This window comes from Centruroides sculpturatus, unplaced genomic scaffold (genome assembly GCF_000671375.1).
Source record: "Centruroides sculpturatus isolate CEXI.00-Female unplaced genomic scaffold, Cexi_2.0 scaffold207, whole genome shotgun sequence".
NCBI classification, from domain to species: Eukaryota; Metazoa; Arthropoda; class Arachnida; order Scorpiones; family Buthidae; genus Centruroides; species Centruroides sculpturatus.
This window is the reverse complement of record NW_019384378.1, coordinates 795,409-819,071: the sequence shown is the minus strand read 5'-3', so window position 1 is coordinate 819,071 and position 23,663 is coordinate 795,409. Positions and strand designations below refer to the sequence as shown.

The following is a 23,663-nucleotide window of genomic DNA, read 5'->3' as shown; positions in this document are numbered from 1 at the left end:
TTAGAGCAAATCATATTTCACCTGCAACTGATTTATAACCAATTGAATTTAATTTTTAAGAAAAATAAAATATACATAATAAACTTCATTAAATTGTATTTTATGAAGTTGATATAACTACTACCATATTGAAATGAGTATTAAATTGAACACAATTAAACTGAATTTTTTTGTTTTTATGAAATAAATATTTTGATAATTCAGAAAAGGTGGTGTTTTTGAAATATGCCTATTATTTCAAAGTTTGAATTATTTATTTTAGTTTTGCTTTAGAATAAAAAATTATAAATTTAATTTTTTTATTATTATATTCATCTTTAGTGATCAAGATACAACAGTTGGTATTGATGCTATTCCTATTAAACATATTCCACCGTATGATACAACAAAAAATCGGAATCTCATGAATGAATGTGAACGACACATTAGTTTTATTCGTTCAGACGATACATCAGACGATTGGGAAGAAAGGATTAAAAGGTAAATAGATTTTAAATATATAGAAAATCTAAATGAAATGAAAAATTTTTTATAATAAAAAGAAAGTAAATATATACACTGAGTGCGGCATTAAGGTTTTTATTTTCACTGGTGCTTTCAAATCATTATCAGGAAAATGAAATTTTTTTCTTTTTGAATTTTTGAAGCATTTTTATTTCAAATTCTCTTTATGTTTATAAAAGATGATTTCTTTGTTAATTTTATAATGTTTTTTTTATAAAGATTGTTCATTTGAAAAATGTTATTTTTATGTTTGAAAATTATTGCACTTTTCAAAATTTTGATATTTAAACATGAGTAGTTCGTTGTTCTTTGTTCTTTGAGTAGGTTTTTTCTTATTTACAATCAAATTTTGTAACAGATATGAATTTTACTTTCTTCAGTTTCTGATAAATATAATACATTAAAAAAAATAGGAGAAATTTTCTTCCTTAGGTAATTCACTTTCTTTTATCATAAAGTGTTAGCATTTAAACAACAAACTCCAATTACTATTGGGCCAAAGTTCCTGTGTAATAGGTTGTTCTAAGCAGTTTTATGCTTAATAGGAACTATATTTTATTAAGTTTATTTGTTCTATCTATGAATGTAACTACCAGAGTTATAATTTTTTCTGTATTGTTGTTTGTGACTGGCATAGAATACTAAATAAATTATAAATGGCATAGAATACTAACTAAATTATAAATGGTATAGAAACTTTTAGAGATCATTAATAAACTTCTTAAACTGGAGTTGTGTGTAAAATTAAAGAGTTATAGCCTATTCCAGCAAGAAGTTTTTATTTATCAAAAAGTTTTTGGTTCTTTTAGTAGCCATCATAAGTATCGAACATACATGTAATAGAATTCTTTTAAAATTTAAATTTCAATGTTCTTAACAGAGTTTAAAACATAAATCTATGATAAATAACAAATAACATAAAATGAATTCATAAATACAAAAAAAAATAAAACAAGTAAAGCGGCAAAACCGGTATTTGGAACAAGACTGTCTCGGAGACTCACTACTAAGCAGAATCACTTTGACGCTCAAGGCGGATCTTGTTCTCATTCTCCAATCTTCTTTGGTATCTCTGCTTTTGGGCGCGATCATTCAAACTTCATTGGCCATGACCATGAGGTCATCCACCATGCATTTTCGATGAAATTAACCTATTCAATTTCGAAATTTCTCTCCATTGCATGTCCGCCCGGGTTGATTTTTGTCAATGTGTAATGAAAATTTCCTGTTTTTGAAAAAAATAATCGTGGCTATTGTATCATCCGAAACTATTTTTTTTATTTTGCACAAACAATATACAGTTTAACCCAATTATAACGTCATTGGATGTAATGACAACCCTAATATGACATCAAATTTTTATCGGTCCCACGATTTTACTATACTAGATAATCTATAGTAATATTATAAAGAGGTAATGTTTGTAAGTAAGTATGTAAGTTTGGATATAGCAGATAATCTCCGAAACTACTCATCCGATTTCAAAAATTCTTTCACCAATATTTAGAATGGAACTTCAGGGTGGACAAAGGTTGTATATTATTCCATTAAACATTCATATAAATTAAATGATATCATATATGGTTAAGGCTTTTATGTCCAACAGATGGTGCTACGAGTATGATGCCCTAAGTTTGCTTTTCTGTGAAAATGAACTAAAGCAGATCATCATCTATCTATCTATAGAAATAAAAATGTAATGTTCGTTTGTTCCTATCGATTCCTTTGAAATTTTGACACAATGCTGCATTCGAATACACATGTGTTTTTATGTAATATACGTGTCGAAATTCAACCCCACTGAAGGGAGATGGTTAGGATTAAGGCTTACGGTAATGAACTCTGCTTCTATTTATACTATTTTAGATGCAGGTTTTTGCGTTTTTGATTGTGTTTTAATAGGGTACGTCAACAGAATGTACACTAAGAAGAAATTTTTCGAAAAATTCCCCCCCACAGGGGAAGTGTTCTAAATTTATAATAGATACATTTTAAGCCACAACAATATGTGGCGGTGTCTGCTAGTGTTAAAAAAAAAAAAAACAGGGTGTCGTTACAAGTAGGTTAATGTCATATTTGAAGCACTCCCAAATTTACAAAATTAGATTACAAATTTTATTTAACTTAGAAGAAACTACATGTTCAGTCCTAAGGTCAGAGTTCACTTCTTAGAATGACTGTAGATGGTACTCTCCCCACCTGACTTCGGTGCGGTGAGGTGCTTGTTTGTAGAAAAGGGTTCCATTTTGTATTTTATTTTGACTCTGTTCTTGGTTCCCTGACTACCTACAAGTCTGGATTTTTTTATGTGCAAATGATTTGGGCACCTAATACTCTGTGTCAAATATCAACTCTCAACATGTACTCCTTCATACCTCTAATCTGGTAACATAAAACGACAGTATGATTTTATAAACAAGACATAGTCTTGTCAATAATAATAATAAAGCAAGCATAAAATACAAAAACATTATGATAATTCACCACAAAATTCATTGAATATGTGTCTGTATTCAGGAATTTCTTAATTAATAATAATTAGGAAATTCCTGAATACAGATACATACACTGACACACTTATTTTCGTCTTGTTTTGGTTACTATACCTTGACTCTAGTCTGGCATAGTACACAGCAATCAGTGTCAACCAAGTATAACTCACTAAACCCAATATAAAGCATAAAATACCAAACAATAATGATAATTCACTACACACTAATTATTATTGTATATATTCAATGAATTTAGTGGTGATTTATTATAATTTTTTTGTATTTTATGCTTGCTTTTTATCATTATTAATTGTATTTTATGTTATTTTAGTTATTTATCATAGAGTCATAAGATTATTGAATAATCAATTTCCAGATAGTTATGTAAAAAAAAAAAAAAAAATAATAATAATAATGAATGGTTAATCTTAGATATTGCTACTTATTATGAAAATTTAAATGCAAGATCCAAAGTATTTAAATCTGATGTTTGATGCTTTAGAAGTTTGAATAAACAAACACATAAAACTTTTTTGTATTGTCAACTACAAACGTCAGAATTCTCATTTTATCTTTATTGGACATTTTATTGATGGCATTATTGTCCTTTAGAAAAATTATTTGATGCCATTTCTGTAAGTTTAAAAATACAACTTCTATTCCCTCTGTTGATGGATTTTGATAATTACTAAATATTACTTTCCATTAAGGCAGCTTTCCATTAAGCTGATGGCTTTTGTCATGAATTCCCCTAATGATTATGAAAAACTAAAGCATTTTTCTTTATTACAGAAATTAGTTTTATTGTGTGAACGTCTTATGTTTTATTTATTTCATTTTTCTGTACATCATATTATTATTATTAATTACAGTATAAAATTAATTTAAAGTTAAAACAAATTTTAAAAAATAGGAAGTAATTATAATGATACAAATTGCAAAATGTTGCTGGAATACTATTTTGAAAAATTTTAATTAAAAATATTAATTTTAAAATCATAAACAATAGTTTACATATATATGTTATTAAATAGGAATGGATGGACTACTTCACAAAATCGTCTTTTCAACAAAATAGTGAAAATTCTTCATGCTGATAGATTAGCAAGACTTGCATATGAAAGTAATCAGCATGAACCAGTTTTACGTAGAATAGCAGTTGATAAAACTGCAAGACGTATGAGGCATGTGTTTTCATCTTTTAACTGGGTATGTAGTATTGCTAATTTTATGTTCATTACATCCATATTGATATATATTTATATTATTATTTGTCATGTTACATTTACCAAATAATTTAAAATTCCTGTCTTTAAATAAGTATAAATCAATAACATCTTATGACCTGAATGATCTTAATTGAAAATAATTTTGTATCAAACAAATTTTAAAAATTTACCATTTAGTATTTATTTTATATTATAAAGAAAATAGCATTATTATTGATAAATGAAAATAATTAGTAGTGACAAAGCTGACTTTGCAGAACAATTCTTTAATGCATTTCTGTCTGTTAGAATAAAGGTCACTACACCATACGGTAGTTCAAATGAAAGCATAGCTTAGAATGATTATTTTTGATTTTACAAGATTATGCAAATGGTATATATTATCCTTATATTATCCAAAAATAAATCAGAGAAACATACTTAGTGTATTTATATTTTAGTCATTTTATGCCTTTATTCCTTAATTAATTTTTTCAAACAATAAGGACCTGTAGTGAAGAATTTGTATCTGCATGACATGGTTTCAATATTTTGTATTATTTAACAGAAATTTGACATAAGTTTGTAGACTGGTTGGTTATAATAATAATGATGATGAAAAAGTACAAGAAACTGCAGAAAGCATATAAAGGACACAATACTTATAGACAACACTTATAGGAAAAGCCACATGATGCACAAGACTATACAACACATCACATTGGGTTGCAAGTTTTTAATACAAACTTACTACTTATGTTGACAGAACCAAATAGAAAATATAATGCATCAAATGCTTGTACACAAATACAAACTAGTACAAACTCAGGAATCACACTGTAAATTCAAACCTCTGACAGTCAAGGAAAACAACACAGAAAATTTACTGACAACCATAATCACATACAAAACAATTCATGACAACAGACCAAGCATCACATTTATTGACAAACAAAAGAAAATCATATACATTATAGACACAAATGTTCCAAAAATTTAACATACAAAGTAAATACACTAAAAATAAACCAGCAGTTGCTTAACTTTTCCAGCAACATTTGATGGTGCCATCTGTTTACAATATTGTATTAAAAGAACTTTTTGTATTTTTAATTATTATAAAATGGCAAAAAAACTTAATTTTAAGGGTAGGGATGGGTTTTATAAAAAAAATTGTAAAACACACTAACATCCACACATACAGAAACCCCCCAATTCTTTTCTTGATGTTTCACTTTTCTGAGTCCAAAAATGTAAAAATCTTGGGGAGAGTCATTTTTTTGACTGATCATCATACTTTCCCTCTGTTATGTATAACAGCTGGAAAAGTAAAATTAGTAAATATATGGAAATCATCCATAAAATAAAGCATCTGTGGAGAATGGATAAAGTACCTATTGTGCCAGTTGTATTTTCTTGCACAGCAATCATACCACATACATCTGCACATTACACAAAAGTCTTGAAACATTAGGGCTTCACAGCATCATCACACTACAAAAGGCTGCTATATTAAGCATGTCATAAAGTCAGGAAATTCTTAAACACAGATGTATACTCAACTACTAAAAACAAATGTTATGTTTACATACTGCATATGTCTTGACTTTGGTCTGGCATAGCATTAAGCACTGGTATATATGATGCATAGGGTACACTCCACCAACACAATAATAATATAAATTTTAAGCAAAATTTGCTATCCTGGGTTTTTGACTAAAACATAATAAATATCAATTATGACTGCAGGGTTAGCACCATGTTGAGATGCCATGTCAGGACGGACATCACTGCCTGTAGGGACAGAAATCGTGATGGTGGTTATGTTTTGTTTCATATGCGAGCAGTCGGATTTGGGATGGAGGAGGTCTGAAAGACAGTGCGTCCGAAAGAAGTGCACTCAACTACAGGGGTTAACATCTGCAAATACCCGTTTATTTACATAGGATTATACATATATTTACAGCTATAGGAGGTTATTCATGATTTCAATATAGAGTTATTAGGACTATTATAGCAGGTCCATAATCATGAGATAGAAAGTTTACATTCGATTGCATGCTGATAAATACCTTGAGTATTTAAGTAGCTGATGAGGTTGATTCCTTGTTTGTTGGCGAGGTCAGTGTCGAGAACATCTGGTCTGTAGAGTGTCAGGTATCTTGAACATCCAGAAGATTGATGTGGATCACTTTATGATAGGTTGATGGGATGAAAGTTCAGGTAGTTGGATGTTAGATCCAAGGTGATCAATCTAGGTGGTAATTGGCAGGATGGGCAATGTATCTGAGATCCAAGAAAGAAAAGATGAGTGATGAACTCTGGAAATAGCAAATTGCCTTTTCGATTTTTTGCTTTTTCACTTTTATTTGGGGTCTTCCTCTTTTTCTTCTCTTGTCCATCTTTGGTAATGTTAAGTTTTACATCCAATAGACAAATTTTGATTCCTGTTTATATATTTGGAAGATGTGTCACCTTTGAAAGGAAGTGAATCCTAGGAAAGATACAATCACATCCTGCGATCTTTATTAAGCATTGGAAAAAAAATCATATAAAAATTTTTTTGTTGAATAAAGTTTCCCATCTAGACCGGGTTCTCACACGATAAAGTTTATAACTTTTTATATTAATAAATGTTTTTAAAACAGATTGATATTTAATTAAAACAGTTTTTTGTAAAATTTGAAAATATTTTTTAATGGCTATTTTTTATATCATTTTGAGTATTAATATTATTTTAATTTCATATAATACTTTCTAAAAATATGTTTAAAAATTTTAACAATTTAATTTTCTTTTTGTTTTAGGATATGAAACTCTTACAGTGGTTACATCAAATATTTTTAGAAAACCTAAGCTTTTCATATTTAACAGCTTATCTTGATGTATTGCAGACATTAAAGTCAAAGGTATATTTAATCTATTTATTTGCTAATCATTTAAATATAATGACAAATGCCAATAATTTAAATTTAGATAGATTTAACTTTCGACTGCATAAAACAATTTATTTTAAATGAATAAATTGACTAAGTTAAATTACAAACAAAAGATTGTCATAAAACATATAGTATTTCATATATAATTTGATATTCAAAAATATTTATATTTACATTGTTTTTAATTATTGCATTGTTATTTTTAGATAAAAATTAGTTTTTTTTTTAATTATACTTAAATATCTAAAATTTAATTTTAGATCCCTACTTTAATTGATAAATTGCTGACAATGCCACCATCAAGTAAAGCAGGAAATAATGAAGCATTAAATTTACTACTTAAACGTCCATGGGATCCTGTAGCTTCACTTTTAAATCAGCATAAACCTGTAAGTTTTAATTATTTAATTTTATAGCTTACTGCCATGTGGCAAAGGAAAGATTCAAATGTAACTGATCATATTATTCCATAAGAATTATTAATTTATTTTTTCTCAATATAAAGTTTTATAGATTGAGATGCTAATTTAAAAATATTGTTTTAATAATAATAATAAACAAAAATATAAAAAAACGTTCTAGCATTTTAAATTTTCTGTAGAACAGTTAGTATAATGTATTTTAAGCATATACATAACATAGATTGCTAGGTTGTTATAATAAAACTTATTCTACTGCAAGAATGTGATAAATAACATGTTGATTAGGATCTATTGCTATTGTTAGTGTGAATGCAGTCTTGAAAAATGAAAATTGCACTTATCAAAATATTCTTTGTGCTTTGTATTATAATTTTAAAATTTAACTATACTTGATTTTACTAATATTTTTAATTAAATTTTATTGAATAGAAAAAATTGTCATGTGCACCTTTACTAGTCCTTATACCAAGTGGGCCAAGTCAACCATCTGTCAGTCATTCTAGACGCATGAGATTTTGGCAAACTCAGCTTTCTGCTTTGGGAAAAGTTGTACCAGTAACATACCATGCTGCAAATGGAGGAAGTGGAATGTCTGTTAATCAATGTCTAGAACATATCATAGGTGCTGTTCGCACTAAAATTCTTGAGGTAATATAAACTATTATAGTATTTTAATGATTATATTTCATTAAACAAATCACATTTGTCTTTGACATAAGAAATTTCAATTATTGCATTTTCTACAAACTTTCAGATATATATATATAATTCCATGTGACTCTTTAATAAAAAATATCTGATATATATATATTTTTTTGAATTAAAAAAATTAAATAAAGTGTCCTTTATGTTTAAAAACATTTTGTCTGCTTAATGATTGTACTTTTATTAACATGAAACAATTAACAAAATATTATGACAAATATGAGTTCTTTGGGTTTTTTTTATTATTTTTAAAAATAATAAGTCTGTAGAGGCACATGCAAAGACTTACCCCATCTGGAAAGTGTTAAATATCTAAATAGATTAGTTATGTTAATTTAAGATCCACTTAAGCCAAATGATTGCTGGATTACATCAAGCTATATTAGTGCTACTAATTACTAATTAAATTTCAAGTAATTTGGTCTATAGGTAGACATTTGGTATTATCTCATGATATATTTAATAGTTAATTTATAAGGTTCTGGAAGAAAAGAATCTACCTGTAAATGGAGGCAAACCTGCAACTCTGAATTGCTGTTCAGATTTGCTGCCAGTTACACAATTAGACCTCTGTCCAATCTGTACTTTGGCAATCGTTTTACTTTAATTTAAAAATTGGGTTTATAGGTGTTTATTTATAGCAAGAAAGTAATTTAAATGCAATCAACATCATTTCTTAAGATTTTGTATCTTAACAAATGATGTTGATTGCTTTTAAATTGAAAAAAAAAATTCTTAGTGTGTTATTTTATATATATAATAATTGAAATGTGCATAAAATATTGTAAATTAATATTAATTTTTTGAACTTGTAGCTGAAGAGTCATTTTCCAAATCGACCAATTGTATTAATAGGCTGGACAATTGGAGCTTTAATAGCTTGCCATGTAAGTGAACATATTCTTGAATTTAAGATATAAAATTTCTGCTAAAATTCAATGCTTTAGAATAAATATATTTTCAAGCTTTTGAAAGTTTTACTATGAAGTAAAACTTTCAAAATATTTTGTATTTAAGAAAATAACTATTCCTCATTGTCTTACTATGTTATTAAAACTAGCAACAATACTTTGTGTATGAATGTAATAAAATGTAGTTGCAAGGAAGTTAACTGCTTAAAAGATAAGAATAAAATGAAATTCATTTCAATAATTGCAAGTAAGAAAAAAATTCTCTCATACTTCTTTTTTAGTGTGGAAAAATGCAGCAACTATATGAAATTCATGATTATATTAACATGACAGATTTGTTACAATTCAAAAAGTAGTTTGTGGTTTGTACAAAAAATCTGTGCATAAACATTAAATTTAATTTAACTAATGTATAATATATTTATGTTTGATGCAAAAGATTCTTTATAGTTGACAATATTCAATTGATATACAATATTCTTTGTAATAACATGATTTGGTAACTAATGTTAAGTTTTTGCTATCCTCATTCATGTAATATATCAATGCAATTTGTTTCTTTAAGTTTCTGGATTATTTGTTTGTGTGTGTGTACATATACTAATTAAAAGAACTTGGTGGAAATATTGTTACTAGTGAAACATGCATAAAAGTTGTTGCTGTTTCAGTATCATGAGAAGTATACAATTTTGAAATGCAAAAAGCATTTTATGATTGCATTAATAACCATTAATTGTACTTCATACCTGTTATTTTTGAAATATACAAGACAATGGTAACAGAAATTATCATCTTTTTGTGAATAACTATTTCTTTTTGTTTCTCTACTTGATGTCATCATTTACATGTCTGTGACGTTTTGCTTCATTCAGATTGTTAATTAGTATTATCTGAAGACTATTCTAGAGTTTTAATTATTTAACCAATATTCCATATGTCATCATTTTAATAATTTCAATTTATAAAAAAACATTTTTTTAATAAAAAAACCTTTAATTTAAAACTCAGCGTAGACTGCATATTGTATCAACAAAACACACTCAAAACACCTTGTAAATGTGCAGCTGTATTTTCTGTTTATTCTTGATAAAGGTCATTAAATATGACCGAAAATATTTGAATTTAATAAATATGGCTGCATATTTACAAGGTGTTTTGAGTGTCCTTTAATTTAACTTCTAATAATTAACACTTATACATTAAAATTTAATATTGAATATACTTAAATAATTTTTTTTATGTTTTAAAAAAGATTTTGCACTTCTTAAAAATTTACATTTGGACAACTACGGATATTGAAACTTAACACTACATGAAAGAAAAACTCAGTTTTTTTGCAGTCATTACAATGATTTTCCATATGCACCACTGGTCACAAGGCAGACATTCAACTAATAATTTAGTTCTTCCCAAACTTACAACACCAGATTCCACGTGACAGTAGCTAATGCCTCACTTATTCAATTCTTCAGTTCATTGAAATTATGTAGTAGTGGTGGTATAAATACAAGCCTTTCATGTAGCTCAAAGGAAGCACTCTCCTACATTGCCTGTGAGATCTGGTGAAAATGTAGGAGAGTGTGGTCATTGTTTCAGCACATCCAATCCATTTTTCTGGAGAAAGTCTACAACTTTCCCTCTTTCAATTGAGGCATCAGCATGTCTGCAGCTTGTCATTTCATTGATGATGTCCTCCACAAAGAAAAATGTTTACACATTTTGGTCTAGGAAATCACACAAAACAATCTTGTGAAAGTTTGATAGCTGTTCTATTCTTTGGTGATCACCACTTTATTACCAAATATTACTGTGAAATGAACTGGTAGTGTCAAATCTTTTTAAAACATGCTGTACACAAGAGATTCACCTGAACATCTATCCAAGGGCAAGAGGGATCTTTCCAACATTTCACAAGTGTATACATGAGGTGCATGTTTGTTCCAGTGCAAAAATAAGGAAATCATTTAAGACAATTTAGCATGACATACAAATAACCTCTGACTATAAAAGATAAAGACAACATTGACACAAAAAGTGAGTTTTATTTTATTAAAGAACATGTTCAAAAAAACTTCTTTCAGCAGCAGTTCAAAAATATAAACCATGGAAAGCGAACCTTTTGAGTCCACATCCCATATTATAAGAATACTTAGCTTTAAAGATGCTAATGCATGCCAAAGTTTTAAACTTCAAATAACAATATTTAAAGAAATTAAAGGAATATGCTTTAATTAGAATTAATGTAAAAACGCTGATTGAAAAAGACAAATAAATTGAAATTGTATGATATTTGAGTTGATTTCTCCTTACATGCCACAGATTTACCGCCCCTGATATAAACTGAAGTGTGTGGCAAGATTGATGACACGTAATATCATTGGTGTCAGCATTTCACGGGCATCTTGTATACTTTCCACAAGATCACCAACAGCACTGTGTGATGTTGGTGACGTATCATATACTAATTCTTTTAGGCGATCCCAAAGGAAAAAATCCAGAGGGGTTGAGTCTGGAGAATAAGATGGCCATGGAACAGGATTGGGTGTCCTATCCAGCAGTTGCCAAATCGCTCTGAGTCACTGATAAATGTGTTCCGTGACTAAGGTAGTTTGCTATCATACTGGTATCAAATCTGTTGTAGTTGTGCCAATGGAAAATCAAGCCATTTGTTCATTGTCATGTTGAGGATGCCCATGTATCAATCACTATTCAATGTGCCGTCAATGAATATGAATCAAAAAGCTCCTCACCCCAAATTCCACATCAGACATTTAGAGTAAAACATACTTGGTGTCATGAAAGTTGCATGAATTGTGGAGCATGCTCTGCCCAATGGAGCATTTTATGGACTGATGAGACAGTTTTCTTGGAATGGAGTCAATTTTATGGACTCCATTCTGAGAAAACAGTACCTTGTCAGTCCATAAAATATGCTAAGGAGTTATGGTTCATCATCTGTAACTTTAACATTGTGCTGTGTGGCATCATCTGCATGTTGTGCTAGTTGCAAATAGCAAGAGAATGGATACTTGTCATGGTGACATAATAGCCAGTGTATTTGTGTTTGCAGAGATCAAAACCTAACCTAACTTAACCTAATCAATGCTGGAAAGATCCCCTGGTTAGATGTTTAAGAGAACATCCTGTATATACATTGCATGTCAAATATTATATTATAAATGTTGTTTACATGACCAAGTAATTTGCTAAATAATTTTATTTAATATTTTTTCAGGTTGCATTAGTGGAAAGTGTTACTGCTGTAGTTTGTCTTGGATTTCCATTAACTGGAATTAATGGTCCTCGTGGTGTAAGTAACAGCAATGTTGAGATATTTTGATATTAATTCAAATAAATCACTGTATTTATTATAAAAGAGCTTGTCTCAAAAATTCTTGAAACTAATATCTCAAATACTATAGTAGAAATAATAGACTTACCATACTGCTACTGGTAACATCAAATTGACACTTCTATCATTAGAATGCAGACAAATTGACAATTTCTCTGCATAATTTGTTCTATGACAGATATCTGTGTATTTTTATGTATGGCTGATGAGGGTCTTGTGTACCAAGTTGCATTCTAATGATATAAGTGTCATTTTGATGTTACCAGTAGCAGTGTGATAAGTCTATTATTTCTACTATAGTATTTGAGATATTACTTTCAACTGTATTTATATTCAAAATAACTTATGTCTGAAATTAAATTTTCTATTTCTTAATTCAAATTAAAATTATTTTGCATTTAATTTAATGACATCCCTCAACATTTTAGTGATAAATGTTGACGTATGTACTTTTTCTTTGATATCTTCATTTACCTTAAGTGGACAAAATATAGAAAATTACTGTCATTGTTTTTAGTTTAAAGCAAGAATATTTTCATTTTAAGATATTTTATATTTTAATGAAAAATTTTTAGATTCAACTTATCAGACCAGTAGCTACATTTTCAATAATATTAACATTGTATTTTTTTCTAACATACTTTGATCTAGGAAATATAAAATTTGATAGAAAGATTATCATTTTAAATTAGTTTATTATATTATTATTTCCATTTTATCTGAGATTAGTTTAACTAATTTTATCAAATGATTTATATTAATTATAAAATAAATAAATAGTTTAACATTTACTTTATATTATTTATTTTATAATATTGCAGAGTGTGAAATTATTACATTTATTTACTTAAAATACTTACAGGATTTAGACGATCCTTTATTAGATAGTACAACGCCTTCCTTATTTGTAATTGGTCAAAATTCAAATATGTGTATGATAGATGATATTGAAGATTTTCGAGAGCATATGAGAGCAGAAAGTGGATTGGTTGTGGTAGGAGGTGCTGATGATGCATTAAGAATATCACAAATAAAAAAGAAATTAGAAGGAATTACACAAGTTATGGTGGATAGATGTTTACTGGTATTATCTTATTTTGTGAATTATAGTAATAAGTATTTGAAAATATAAATATCCAAATATTTCAGAGCGAAAATAAAATTATTTTACCCACAAAATTTGTAATAATCTAAAGTTAGGCACACACATCCACTCTCTCCTTGTTTTTATTATGTATTTTTACTGCTTGCTTAAGAAATTTTCTATAATATAGAAAGTTAATTAACAGATACCTGTATACATTTGAAAAAGTTATGTTAATCATGGTGTAATTAGTACGAGTATAAAAAACGTAGGTTCGAATTGTATGCAGGAAATAAATTTATCATATTTTAACGATTTTATAAATTATTCAAATATATGTTTTATACTGTTATTTATTTATTATTTTTTATAAATTGTATTTTTCCACAAAAGCTAATAATTTTTATTTATTTATTTTTTAGCCTAACAAATGGATTGTTTCTGATCGAAGAGAATATTGGAGTGCCATACTGAAATGTCTACGAGTGATTCTAGTACCTATTTATCAGCAGTTAGATGGGGAGACGAAGGATATTATCTCAAAGAGTTCACTCAAAAATTTCGTCTACCCCAAGTTGCCAAAATTATCAAGGGACAATATCAGAATCTAGGAGTACCGAGTCTACCATCTCCGTCTCTAAATAATGTAGTATTATTAGCATCAGCAGGAAAAAGACTAAAAATAGCTGCCCAATGCGTTAAGTTTAAAGATGGAAGAAAACCTGTAACGCACGGACCGAAATTAGCAATACCCGACACATACGAGGGGTGGTTTGAAATCCTATCCGAAGACGGACGTTGTGTTCGGTGCATCGACACCGTTTCCGAATTAGTCAAGAAGTTTCCGGAGATATGTTTAGTTCGCGAGAGTATAAAGGCTTTTGTATGCAAAACTGATGATCCCGAAGCTGTTACAGACAAAATGAAAACAATACAAGTTGGAGAGACATTAGTTCTTGTCAGTGAAGTTGTAGCATCTCCTAGAGGAAAAGCTTCTGGTAGATATTTAAGGTGTTTCACTTCTAGAGGCGAAACTATATATTTAAGTGTGGATCAAAGAGGCAAATTTAGTCCAATTGCTGGCGAAGAAAATATATCCGGCGTACATAGTGTCAAAACGTTAATTTCTAAAAGGTTCCCTATTATGGTGAGGCTTGTGAGCGGCAAACCACCCGTTGGTTTAAGAAATACTTCGCATTTTCTACCTGAAATGCGTCTTTATTCCTTATTTGAAGAAGAAACTATTGTCGCGTTACCCCTTATGAAGGAACAGATTGCTATCACTCTTCCTCCTTCAGCTCACTTGAAAGTTCAAGCACCCAAAAATGTTGAGGGGTTAGTAAAACTTCCAGAATATACAAGCCTAGTTGAAAAATGCGAAAGAATTATTAACGAACTGTCTGATAGGATTCAGTTGTTCGATGTGCCATCGAGTAAGGATTCTCGAAAAGAGAAATCTTCAAATCCATATGTATATTATAGAAAGCACAAAAATAACCATTACAATAATCACTACATTCAACGTAGCATATCGGATCCTGAAGGTACTAACAAGCCTACAAATACAGAAAGACGTTCCTCATCCCCAGGAATTTTATATAACAGAGAAGGATTAGATTCCGAAGATCAGCGCTACGTGGAGATTGATCAAATATATGATTACATTCGAGGATTTTGTCCCCTTCCAGATAAGATAAAAAACGAATATCCTGACGAAGAATTCACGACAGTAGTCAATTCTACATCGGATGTACCAGATAAACCCGAACCACCTCCAATAGAAACCATTCCGGCTAGGAAAGTGTCAACTAGTGATAGCACAATATCTACCCAAAAAATAACCGTAAGCATTATCAACAAAGCTAGCATCGAAGAAGGCAAGCAGGAGCATATTTATGAGAAAATAAGAAGAAAAAGTGATCAAGATATAGTTAAAAATCCATTTAGATCAAACAGCATAGGTAAAATTTATGTTCAGAAATACCAAAATAACAAAACGATCAATAATAAAAACATAGCTCAACACAGATTTCAACAGAAATCGCGTTTATCCAAGCATAACAAGGGATCCGCAAAAGATTTCCCTTTTCAGAAACAATCTAGGTCAAATAAAACTTATAAAAATAATAATAATAAATCTTTAACTACTTCTCCATTGTTTAATATACGTTATAAATCGCTGAACAATTTAGCTTTAGATTTTAGTACTTTAGAATCGAGTAATTCCGGCGGTCAAGCATCATCAGGAGGAGGAGGAGGAGTGGAGACGAACAATCAGAATACAGCTAGGAAATTGCCAAGACCAAAATCGTTAACCAATTTATTTTGGGAGACCGACAAACAAGTAGAAAAATGCAACAAATTTAATTTGTTACAAAATGATATAAGCAGAGGCACGGAAAATCGAAAGTTAATTTTTACTCACGAACCTTTCAATGCGAAACTGAATTCTAATGTTCAAAATAAAAGGTTCGGTACTTTATATCTGTAATAATATTTCCAAAAATATTATAAAAATTAGTGTTAATAACTGTAAATTTGACAAATTTTGAGCTCATGTAAGGCATAAAACATATGCTTACAAATATTTAATTTTTCGGAAATTCATGTTTATGTTTTGATCGCATTCAAAAATGTTTTGCTGTGTAAAAGTCATTTATCGTTTTTGTAAANAATTACTTATTATATTTTCATAAAACTTTATAATTTTTAATTAAAAATGATTACTTTTAATCTAACAAGTAAACTTTGTTTATCAACCTGTAGTTCGCGGTCTACCGCCGTGCAAATTTATATTCCTTAATGTTAACACGCTTTGTAACAAACATAATTAATTATACTGTTAATAAATTCAGTCATCAAAATAAAATTTAACAATTTAAACTTAGGATGAAATTGGTGATTACTTAGAATCAGTATTAACACAGCCACCATCCACTCCTGTTTCATTTTCACCTCATTCAAGAAAATCAAATAATGCTTTGGAAAATGAAACCAAAAAGAAGAAAAGAAAATCATCTAAAGACATAGAAATGGCTGATTTATCCCCGGTTTCTAAACGGAAACCAAGAATTTCTAGTGGAAGACAGGTATAAGTAAATATTTTACTATTACTGTTTCATTTCATTTCATTTTTATGATAAATTTTACACAATGCCTATGAATCACATATTCTATTTGATATTGAGATGATGTATTGAGCTTAGTATTAAAAATGAATCACATGGAATTAAATTAATATAAATATAATGAAACTAATTAAAGTATTATTTGGATGAATATAAATTATAAAGCAATTTCTCCTAATATGATTCATTTTGGATTTCTTAATTTAGTAGAAAGTGAAAATTATTTCAAATTAAGATCAAGGTTATAACCTAAACTTTAAAATATAAATACATGAATCCCTTATCAATTGCAGTTTTTAAATGATGCAATTTATTACCAAGAATTGAATTAATGAAAATATTACATTAATTCTTTAACTTTACATAATTTTTACAATTTAGATTAAATGGAACTTTTTAGTTCTATTATATATAGACAAACAAAACACAAAAAGAAAAAACACTTTTTAAGATAGACTGCTTAAAATAGGGAACTTTTTTAAGCTTAATTTTGAGGGTAGGGATTGATTTTATAAAAAAGATCATGTTATGAAAGGTTAATATAACATTGTGAAAAAATCCAGCAAATGAATTACTTAACTTTCCCAGCAAGATTTAAAACTGTATGTTGTGCTATCTGTTAAAATTGCCTTTAATAATAAAATATCATAATTATTATAAAATGACAAAAAGCTTAATTTTGAGGGTAGGGATTAATTTTTAAAAAATTGTAATGACAATTTTACTCATTATTAGCATTTAAGTTTAACCCTACTTAAAGGAGGTCAAATGAAATATGTTTCATCTCCCATTCTCTTGACCTTTAACTACCAAAATTTAATAACATCAATCTCCTAATACACAAACTTCCTTGCAAAATTTCAGAAATTTTCAACAAAAAACACAGGAGTTGTTGAGCTTCAAAAAGGGTGAACAAAATTGTGTCCTTCACCTGAATTTTTTTGCATTTCTCAACATTTCAAGGTCTTGAGTCCAAAAATGTAAAAATCTTGGGTAGTCATTTTTGACTGATCACCATACTTTCCCTTTGATATATATAACAGAGACAGTTAAATCATAAATTTATTTCTTTCCTAATTGAAAATATAACACTAACATAAAAATCAGTATGTAAAGCATTTTCAAACTGGTGTACCTCTAGATTTAATGGAAAGTAAACTATAAAAATGCATCAATTTTTTCCATTTAATGTATATTTAGGCAAGATAATGCATTTTTTTAAAGTTTCCATTGTTTTAGAGGCAGCTTCTATTACAAGTATCTCATGATGAAAACATTTTTTTAATTGAAATAGTAGAAAATGTTATCTGCCACCTTTTAGGCAAAAGATGGATACCAAGATAAAAGGCTTGTATATGATTTTATTGATGCATATTTTCTCAGAATTTCAAAACTACTGGACATGTATGCTGCATGAAATGAAACAAGTGATGGTCCAAAGGGACCATATCTAGAGAGAGTGATTGGTGTTTAATGAAACTGCAATGGAAAGTCCTTCAAGTTTTCTATGTTCTAAGAGGGCTTAAAATTATTGTGAAGGAGAATAACCATATTTTGTCTAGTTGCAAAATACAGTTGCTTTTTCCATCAATTTTTCATTCAGATGCCTCAATTGTCAGATGTAGTGTTCTGCAGCGATAGTTTGGCCTGGTTGTAATAGCTCATAATAAGCATCCCATGCATATTCCACCATATACAAAAGAGTATCTTAGTACTGTGAATTTTGCCTTTAAAGTGAAAGGTTCACCAGGACTTTCTGCAGTTCAGATTATTGTAGTAAATCCATTTTTTATATCCAGTCACAATTTGATGTAACAAACAAAAGTTCTTTTGTTACTTGAGTGGTGAAAAACAAATTATGATTTTGCTGACATCAATGCTCTCAGACATTACATATGGAACCCATTTTCCTTCCTTTTGTATTTTTCTTATGTCATTAGTATCCTCATTCAATGATTACTAGTTAACCTTTAATCATTTTGTAAGTTCTACACTTGATTGGGTCAAATCTTACAGTAATCCTGATCATCTGAACTCATCTCCCATGAAATCACCAGTCTTAATTTTTCAACTTAAACTTTTAGCTATAGAATCCTCACTATAAGTTTCACAAATTAATCTGGTGGTTTTTGCTGCAGTTCTACAGTGATTAAACAGAGCATAAAATGGCAAATATGCATTTTATCAGTTTCCATTTTTCAAAAAATGTTAAATCTGTGTTTATGTTAACAGTAATGAGTTGTCATGCAATAATTTTCATTTAGGTTGATTGAAACAGGTCTAAACATTCACTTAACTAATGCCATCTGAATGCCACTGATGGAAACTTTTTCATAACTCTTATTATAAAAGTAACAATTATTCTGAAATTCAGTATAAAGTAATTTATTGGTAAAAAATATTCAATTAAATTTTATATATTAAATTATTATGACATTGTTACAATGCTGGGCTGCAATTTTTAATCATATTTTTAAAATTTATTTAATTTAAAATATATGCTCTCCACATCAAATTAGTAGTGTCTTGTCCCTAAATATCATACTTTTCCTGCTAGATGTGTGACCAGCATAACTATTGCTAACTCATTTCAGGGGAAAATTTTTGAATTGAAATAACATGACTTTTAGTTTGCATCAAAAGTTCCTATATAGTTAATGGGGGCTTCCTGCCTTAGTGTTTCTATATCTGGTCTTCGCTTTCATCTATCTAACTCTGTTCTTGAGATTAAGGGAGAACAGACGGATGACAGTGGAAATTTATAGGTCTACAATTTTTTAAATTGCAACCCAATGAAAATTTTTGTAAATAATACATCATATTAAAAAAAATTTGTGAGTCAAGGTAATCCTTTCCCTAACCTGTTGTTCATATAACCTCTGTAATTGGTAAAGATGTGGTTACCAAAATACTGTTTTTATGGAATGGGAAGCCTGTACTTATATAAAATTACGTTTTCATAACTTTTAATTTTTTTCACTATTAATATCTATAATCACATTAAATAATAACTGTAAATTATTTATTTTTTGATGATGATATTGAATGCTGTAGTAAGTTTTAATAATTTATGTTTATTTAGTATTTTTAGTTTCTTATTGTATATATTTTAAAGTTATAATTACATAATAAATAGAAGTATTTCATTACAATGATTTTATTCCAAATATTGTTGATTCACAAGGCAATTATTTCTAATTTTAAATAATTACACGAATAGTTCATCTATTGTGGATTATGGAAATATAAAATTTATATTCTAATATTTAATAAACAAAATTCTACTTGTAGAATATCATTGGATGGTAATTTTATTTTTCATAAGTGTTAATTATAACAAATAACAGTCACTTTTAAACACCTGTATCTATTGGGTATATCAAAGATTATTTATATTTATGATAGATGTTGAAGGCTTTATTTTATATTCATGTATTATTTATTAATCTAAGTGACTATGTTTATCTTTTATTAATTTTAAAATTCTTTTAATTTTTTTTCCCAATCTACAATTTTATTTCTGTTTGCATATCAATGAAAAATCATTTTTATAAATGAACATATTAAAGCATGAAAACTAGAAACAATCCCCGTCTTTTGCATTATAGAGTACAACATGTAATGTTCTGCCAAAAGGATGCAGTTCATCATCATCAAGTTCAACAGATTCATCTAGCACTGGGTCCAGCGCCAGTGATACTACCACCACCACCAATAATAGGACATCGTCAGAGAGTAAGCGTCATCACTGGTGGTTGTGACATCTGACTCTTTCCCTTATCTTTTCATATCTCTCTTTCTGCACTTAATGTTTTAAACTGATCACTTTTTATTGTTTTGCATGATATTTCTATTATTATTTATGTAATATATATTTTTGACTACAATATTTTCATATTTGTCCAGTTATCTCCCTTCACTTTTTATCCTTATTTAATTACAGTATTTCTTAAGCATGCTTGCCAAGCTACCAAAATAGTAAACAGATGTGATTATAATGTAAAATTAAATTGTTTTAGTAAATTTTAATAAAAAAAAAGGTAATAAAATTAAATTTTTTTCTTTACTAAATTCTCATTATTGAAACTATTGAGACATTGTTGAAACCAAAATTTTTTTTTTGTATAAAGATTGAAATTTTAACTAGTTTTGACCTGTAAATTATTAGTAATGCTTTAAAATTTGTTAACTTTTTAAGAATAACTGTAATTATAAAGTAAGTTTTATTTTTTATAGTTTTACAATACAGTAATACATTGGTAATTTTTTATTTGTAAACTTTAAATTCTAATTAATGTTTAAACAGTATTTACATACATACTCAACTTGGCAAGTGTGAATTCTTGCTAATATATATTTTAAAAAATTTATTATCCAAATAAATTTATTAAATCAGTAAACTGTGTCATTTTTGTATATGAAAAAAATATAAGATGAATTTTTGTACTATTATTATTATATTATTATTACAGTATTCATAGTGGTTAAATATATATTAAGTATACAATTAAGTTTTAAAAAGTATTTTCATTTTGTGTTGAAGTGATGTTCATCCCTTCTTCCATCAGCAGTAAAGAAAAACACTGGTCGAAAAATAACAAAGACATCGGAAGAAAGTATTCACAAGCACAAAATAACTCCAAATGCAGATTTTATAGGAAATGAATTTACTAAAAAACATACTCAACATTCTGTTCCTATAAGTTGTAAAAATGCAAAAGAGGAAAAAGAAATATCTTTCTTCAAGAACTCGCCATCTGTTAATCCATCGGCTAAAATGTCTGGTGGTTTATCATTAAATATAGGTTCCATTTCTAGTCTTGGTCAGTTTCGACAGGTACAAGCATTAGCAACTTCTGGACAAATTTGTTTAAGCAATATGATTCCCGATTTAGGATGCATACCATTAGATAATTCACTCAAAGATGGCAAGTTTTCTATTCCCTGCAATGTGACTAATTTTACTGCATCCTCTTCACTTTCAAGTAATTCACAAATGTTTAATAGCCCTAGACATCCTGGTACAGTTACTTTAACTCCTGTAACAAATGTTGGAAGAAAATCAAATTCTAAACAGGCGACAACTCTCATTTTTCCTAGTTCGTCAACTGTTAGTTCGGTTGTTCTTCCTACAGTCACTTCTCATTCTGCAACATCCACAACAGTCCATGTAGTTGATGACAAATCAGACATACTATCAAAAATTGATATGCTCTCCAAAGATATATCTTTTGTAGAACCTGATAAAGAACAAGTAGAAGCAATTCAAAAGTTGCAATATCATGATTTTCCACTTACTACAACTTGCATTATAAAGAATTCTGGTGCATCACCTGTAGTTACCCAGGCAAAAATTCTCACAAGTGGTAATTTAAATTTATCCAAGTTGCACAGCATTATGCAAACAAATTTGCCTTGTAAAAATATTGGAAATCAACAGTCGACTCCCTCTTTATCAGACATACATATAGCTTCATCTCTGCCTTCGTCTTCAACTGTTTTATTATCAGCTACCGATTTAGAACCCACAACATTTGTGATATCTGGTGATTCAAAATCTAGGAAAAATTTTCAGTTTCAAGGTATGATTCTGAAAGGGACCGCATTAACAACTACAAAGGTATCAACGGCATCAAAAATAGAAAATCTTATGAAGAATGAAACCGATTTGATTACATCTATAAGTCATACATCAAATTTACTGGAGAATAATGAAAGTCAGATGTCTGGTATGGAAAAGGAGGAAATTTACCAGGATCCAGAAAGTAAAAGTTTGGTCGAAGAATATTTATTTATAAAAGAACAAAATGACGATCAGAAAATGGACGAATCTTCGGCAATTTATGCCAGTAAAAAAGTAAACGAAAGAGTATCAGAAATAAGTTCCAAAAGTAATTTGTGTGACAGTATGCTTGAAGAAAATGATATGAAAGATGACATAGTGATACAACAGCACAATATTATTAATAATACTCTGTTAGCTAGTACAGTAGATAAGTTTTCTATTTCAAAGTGTAAAATGAATGTGTTAAACACATCACAAAGGGTTCAAGAAGTTGAAATCAATGAAAATATTAAAGACAATATAAATTAGATTTTATTGCCAAAAAGACTACACATAAAATCCAATAAATGGACCATCAGATATTTCTAGTCATCCATCTGAATTGCATTTAATGATTATATTGCACATAAATAATGACTTTGTATCCAGAAGAAAATTCTATGTACAAGAAAATTATTTTCTGAGTTATTTCAAACATTTCGGTTGTTCATACAAATTTTATTCAAGTATATATCATTACTGTTCATTAGTTTGATGTATTTTGTGTTTCATCATATTTACAAAACAAAAGACTCCATAATTGCAAAAAAAAAAAAAAAATAATAATATATATCATATGTTAGTGTATCTGTGAAATATATTTTCTCCAATGAAATACTGTAATGTATTAAGAAATACAATTTTCTTTGTTAAAAAAAAAATATGCTAAAATATATAATAATTTCAACAGTTTCAAAAATATTTAACAATATTGTTTTTTGAAGTTTGAAGTTAAAAAATTTACTTACTATTTTAATATTTTCAACTGAATTCTGAATTTTATTAGTTAAATTAAAGTTACTACATTATCTTTGTTGCAGTTCTAGTTAAAATTATTTTGAATGACTTAAAATTTGCAATGTATAAAACGTTGTAGTGGATTATGAAAATAAAGTAGTGTTATCAATATAAGAAAGATGATTGAATTTATTTGTCAGATATCATCTTGTGTGTGTGTGTAATTTTCTTTTTTTATTAAAAAAATTTCGAATAGAGATTAATAAAATTAAGTCATTTTTGTAAGTTTAATCTCAGAATAAAGTTCCTTAATGCAAATAAATTCATACTGTATGAAAACAGATATATTAAATAAT

At 28.4% G+C, this 23,663-nt stretch overlaps 2 protein-coding genes across 4 annotated transcripts in view; both read left to right on the top strand.

Annotated features, from left to right (window-relative positions):
- The window catches only part of LOC111617817 (KAT8 regulatory NSL complex subunit 3-like), a 38,586-nt gene extending 15,429 nt beyond the window's left edge, over window positions 1–23,157 (top strand). For 2 of the 3 annotated variants that reach the window (XM_023359127.1, XM_023359129.1), the window contains exons 3-13: window positions 322–480; window positions 4,031–4,205; window positions 7,012–7,113; window positions 7,404–7,532; window positions 7,995–8,213; window positions 9,086–9,157; window positions 12,417–12,491; window positions 13,396–13,617; window positions 16,506–16,706; window positions 20,354–20,480; window positions 21,314–23,156. In XM_023359127.1, coding sequence (XP_023214895.1) covers window positions 322–480; window positions 4,031–4,205; window positions 7,012–7,113; window positions 7,404–7,532; window positions 7,995–8,213; window positions 9,086–9,157; window positions 12,417–12,491; window positions 13,396–13,617; window positions 16,506–16,706; window positions 20,354–20,480; window positions 21,314–22,839 — 3,007 coding nt within the window. In that variant the 3' untranslated portion in view covers window positions 22,840–23,156. Of the gene's footprint in view, window positions 1–321; window positions 481–4,030; window positions 4,206–7,011; window positions 7,114–7,403; window positions 7,533–7,994; window positions 8,214–9,085; window positions 9,158–12,416; window positions 12,492–13,395; window positions 13,618–16,505; window positions 16,707–20,353; window positions 20,481–21,313 lie in introns of all 3 variants that reach the window. The other variant, XM_023359128.1, reaches the window with a different exon arrangement.
- Window positions 13,662–16,289, top strand: LOC111617818. Its single transcript, XM_023359130.1, has 2 exons — window positions 13,662–13,885; window positions 14,040–16,289. The coding sequence occupies exon 2, from the start codon at window positions 14,093–14,095 to the stop codon at window positions 16,106–16,108; it is 2,016 nt and encodes a 671-aa protein (XP_023214898.1). The 5' UTR covers window positions 13,662–13,885; window positions 14,040–14,092; the 3' UTR covers window positions 16,109–16,289.
- Window positions 23,158–23,663: the final 506 nt, after the last annotated feature.

Excerpts from the sequence above, each read along its gene's own strand:
- LOC111617818 (XM_023359130.1), top strand. The coding sequence starts at position 14,093 with ATGTCTACGAGTGATTCTAGTACCTATTTATCAGCAGTTAGATGGGGA.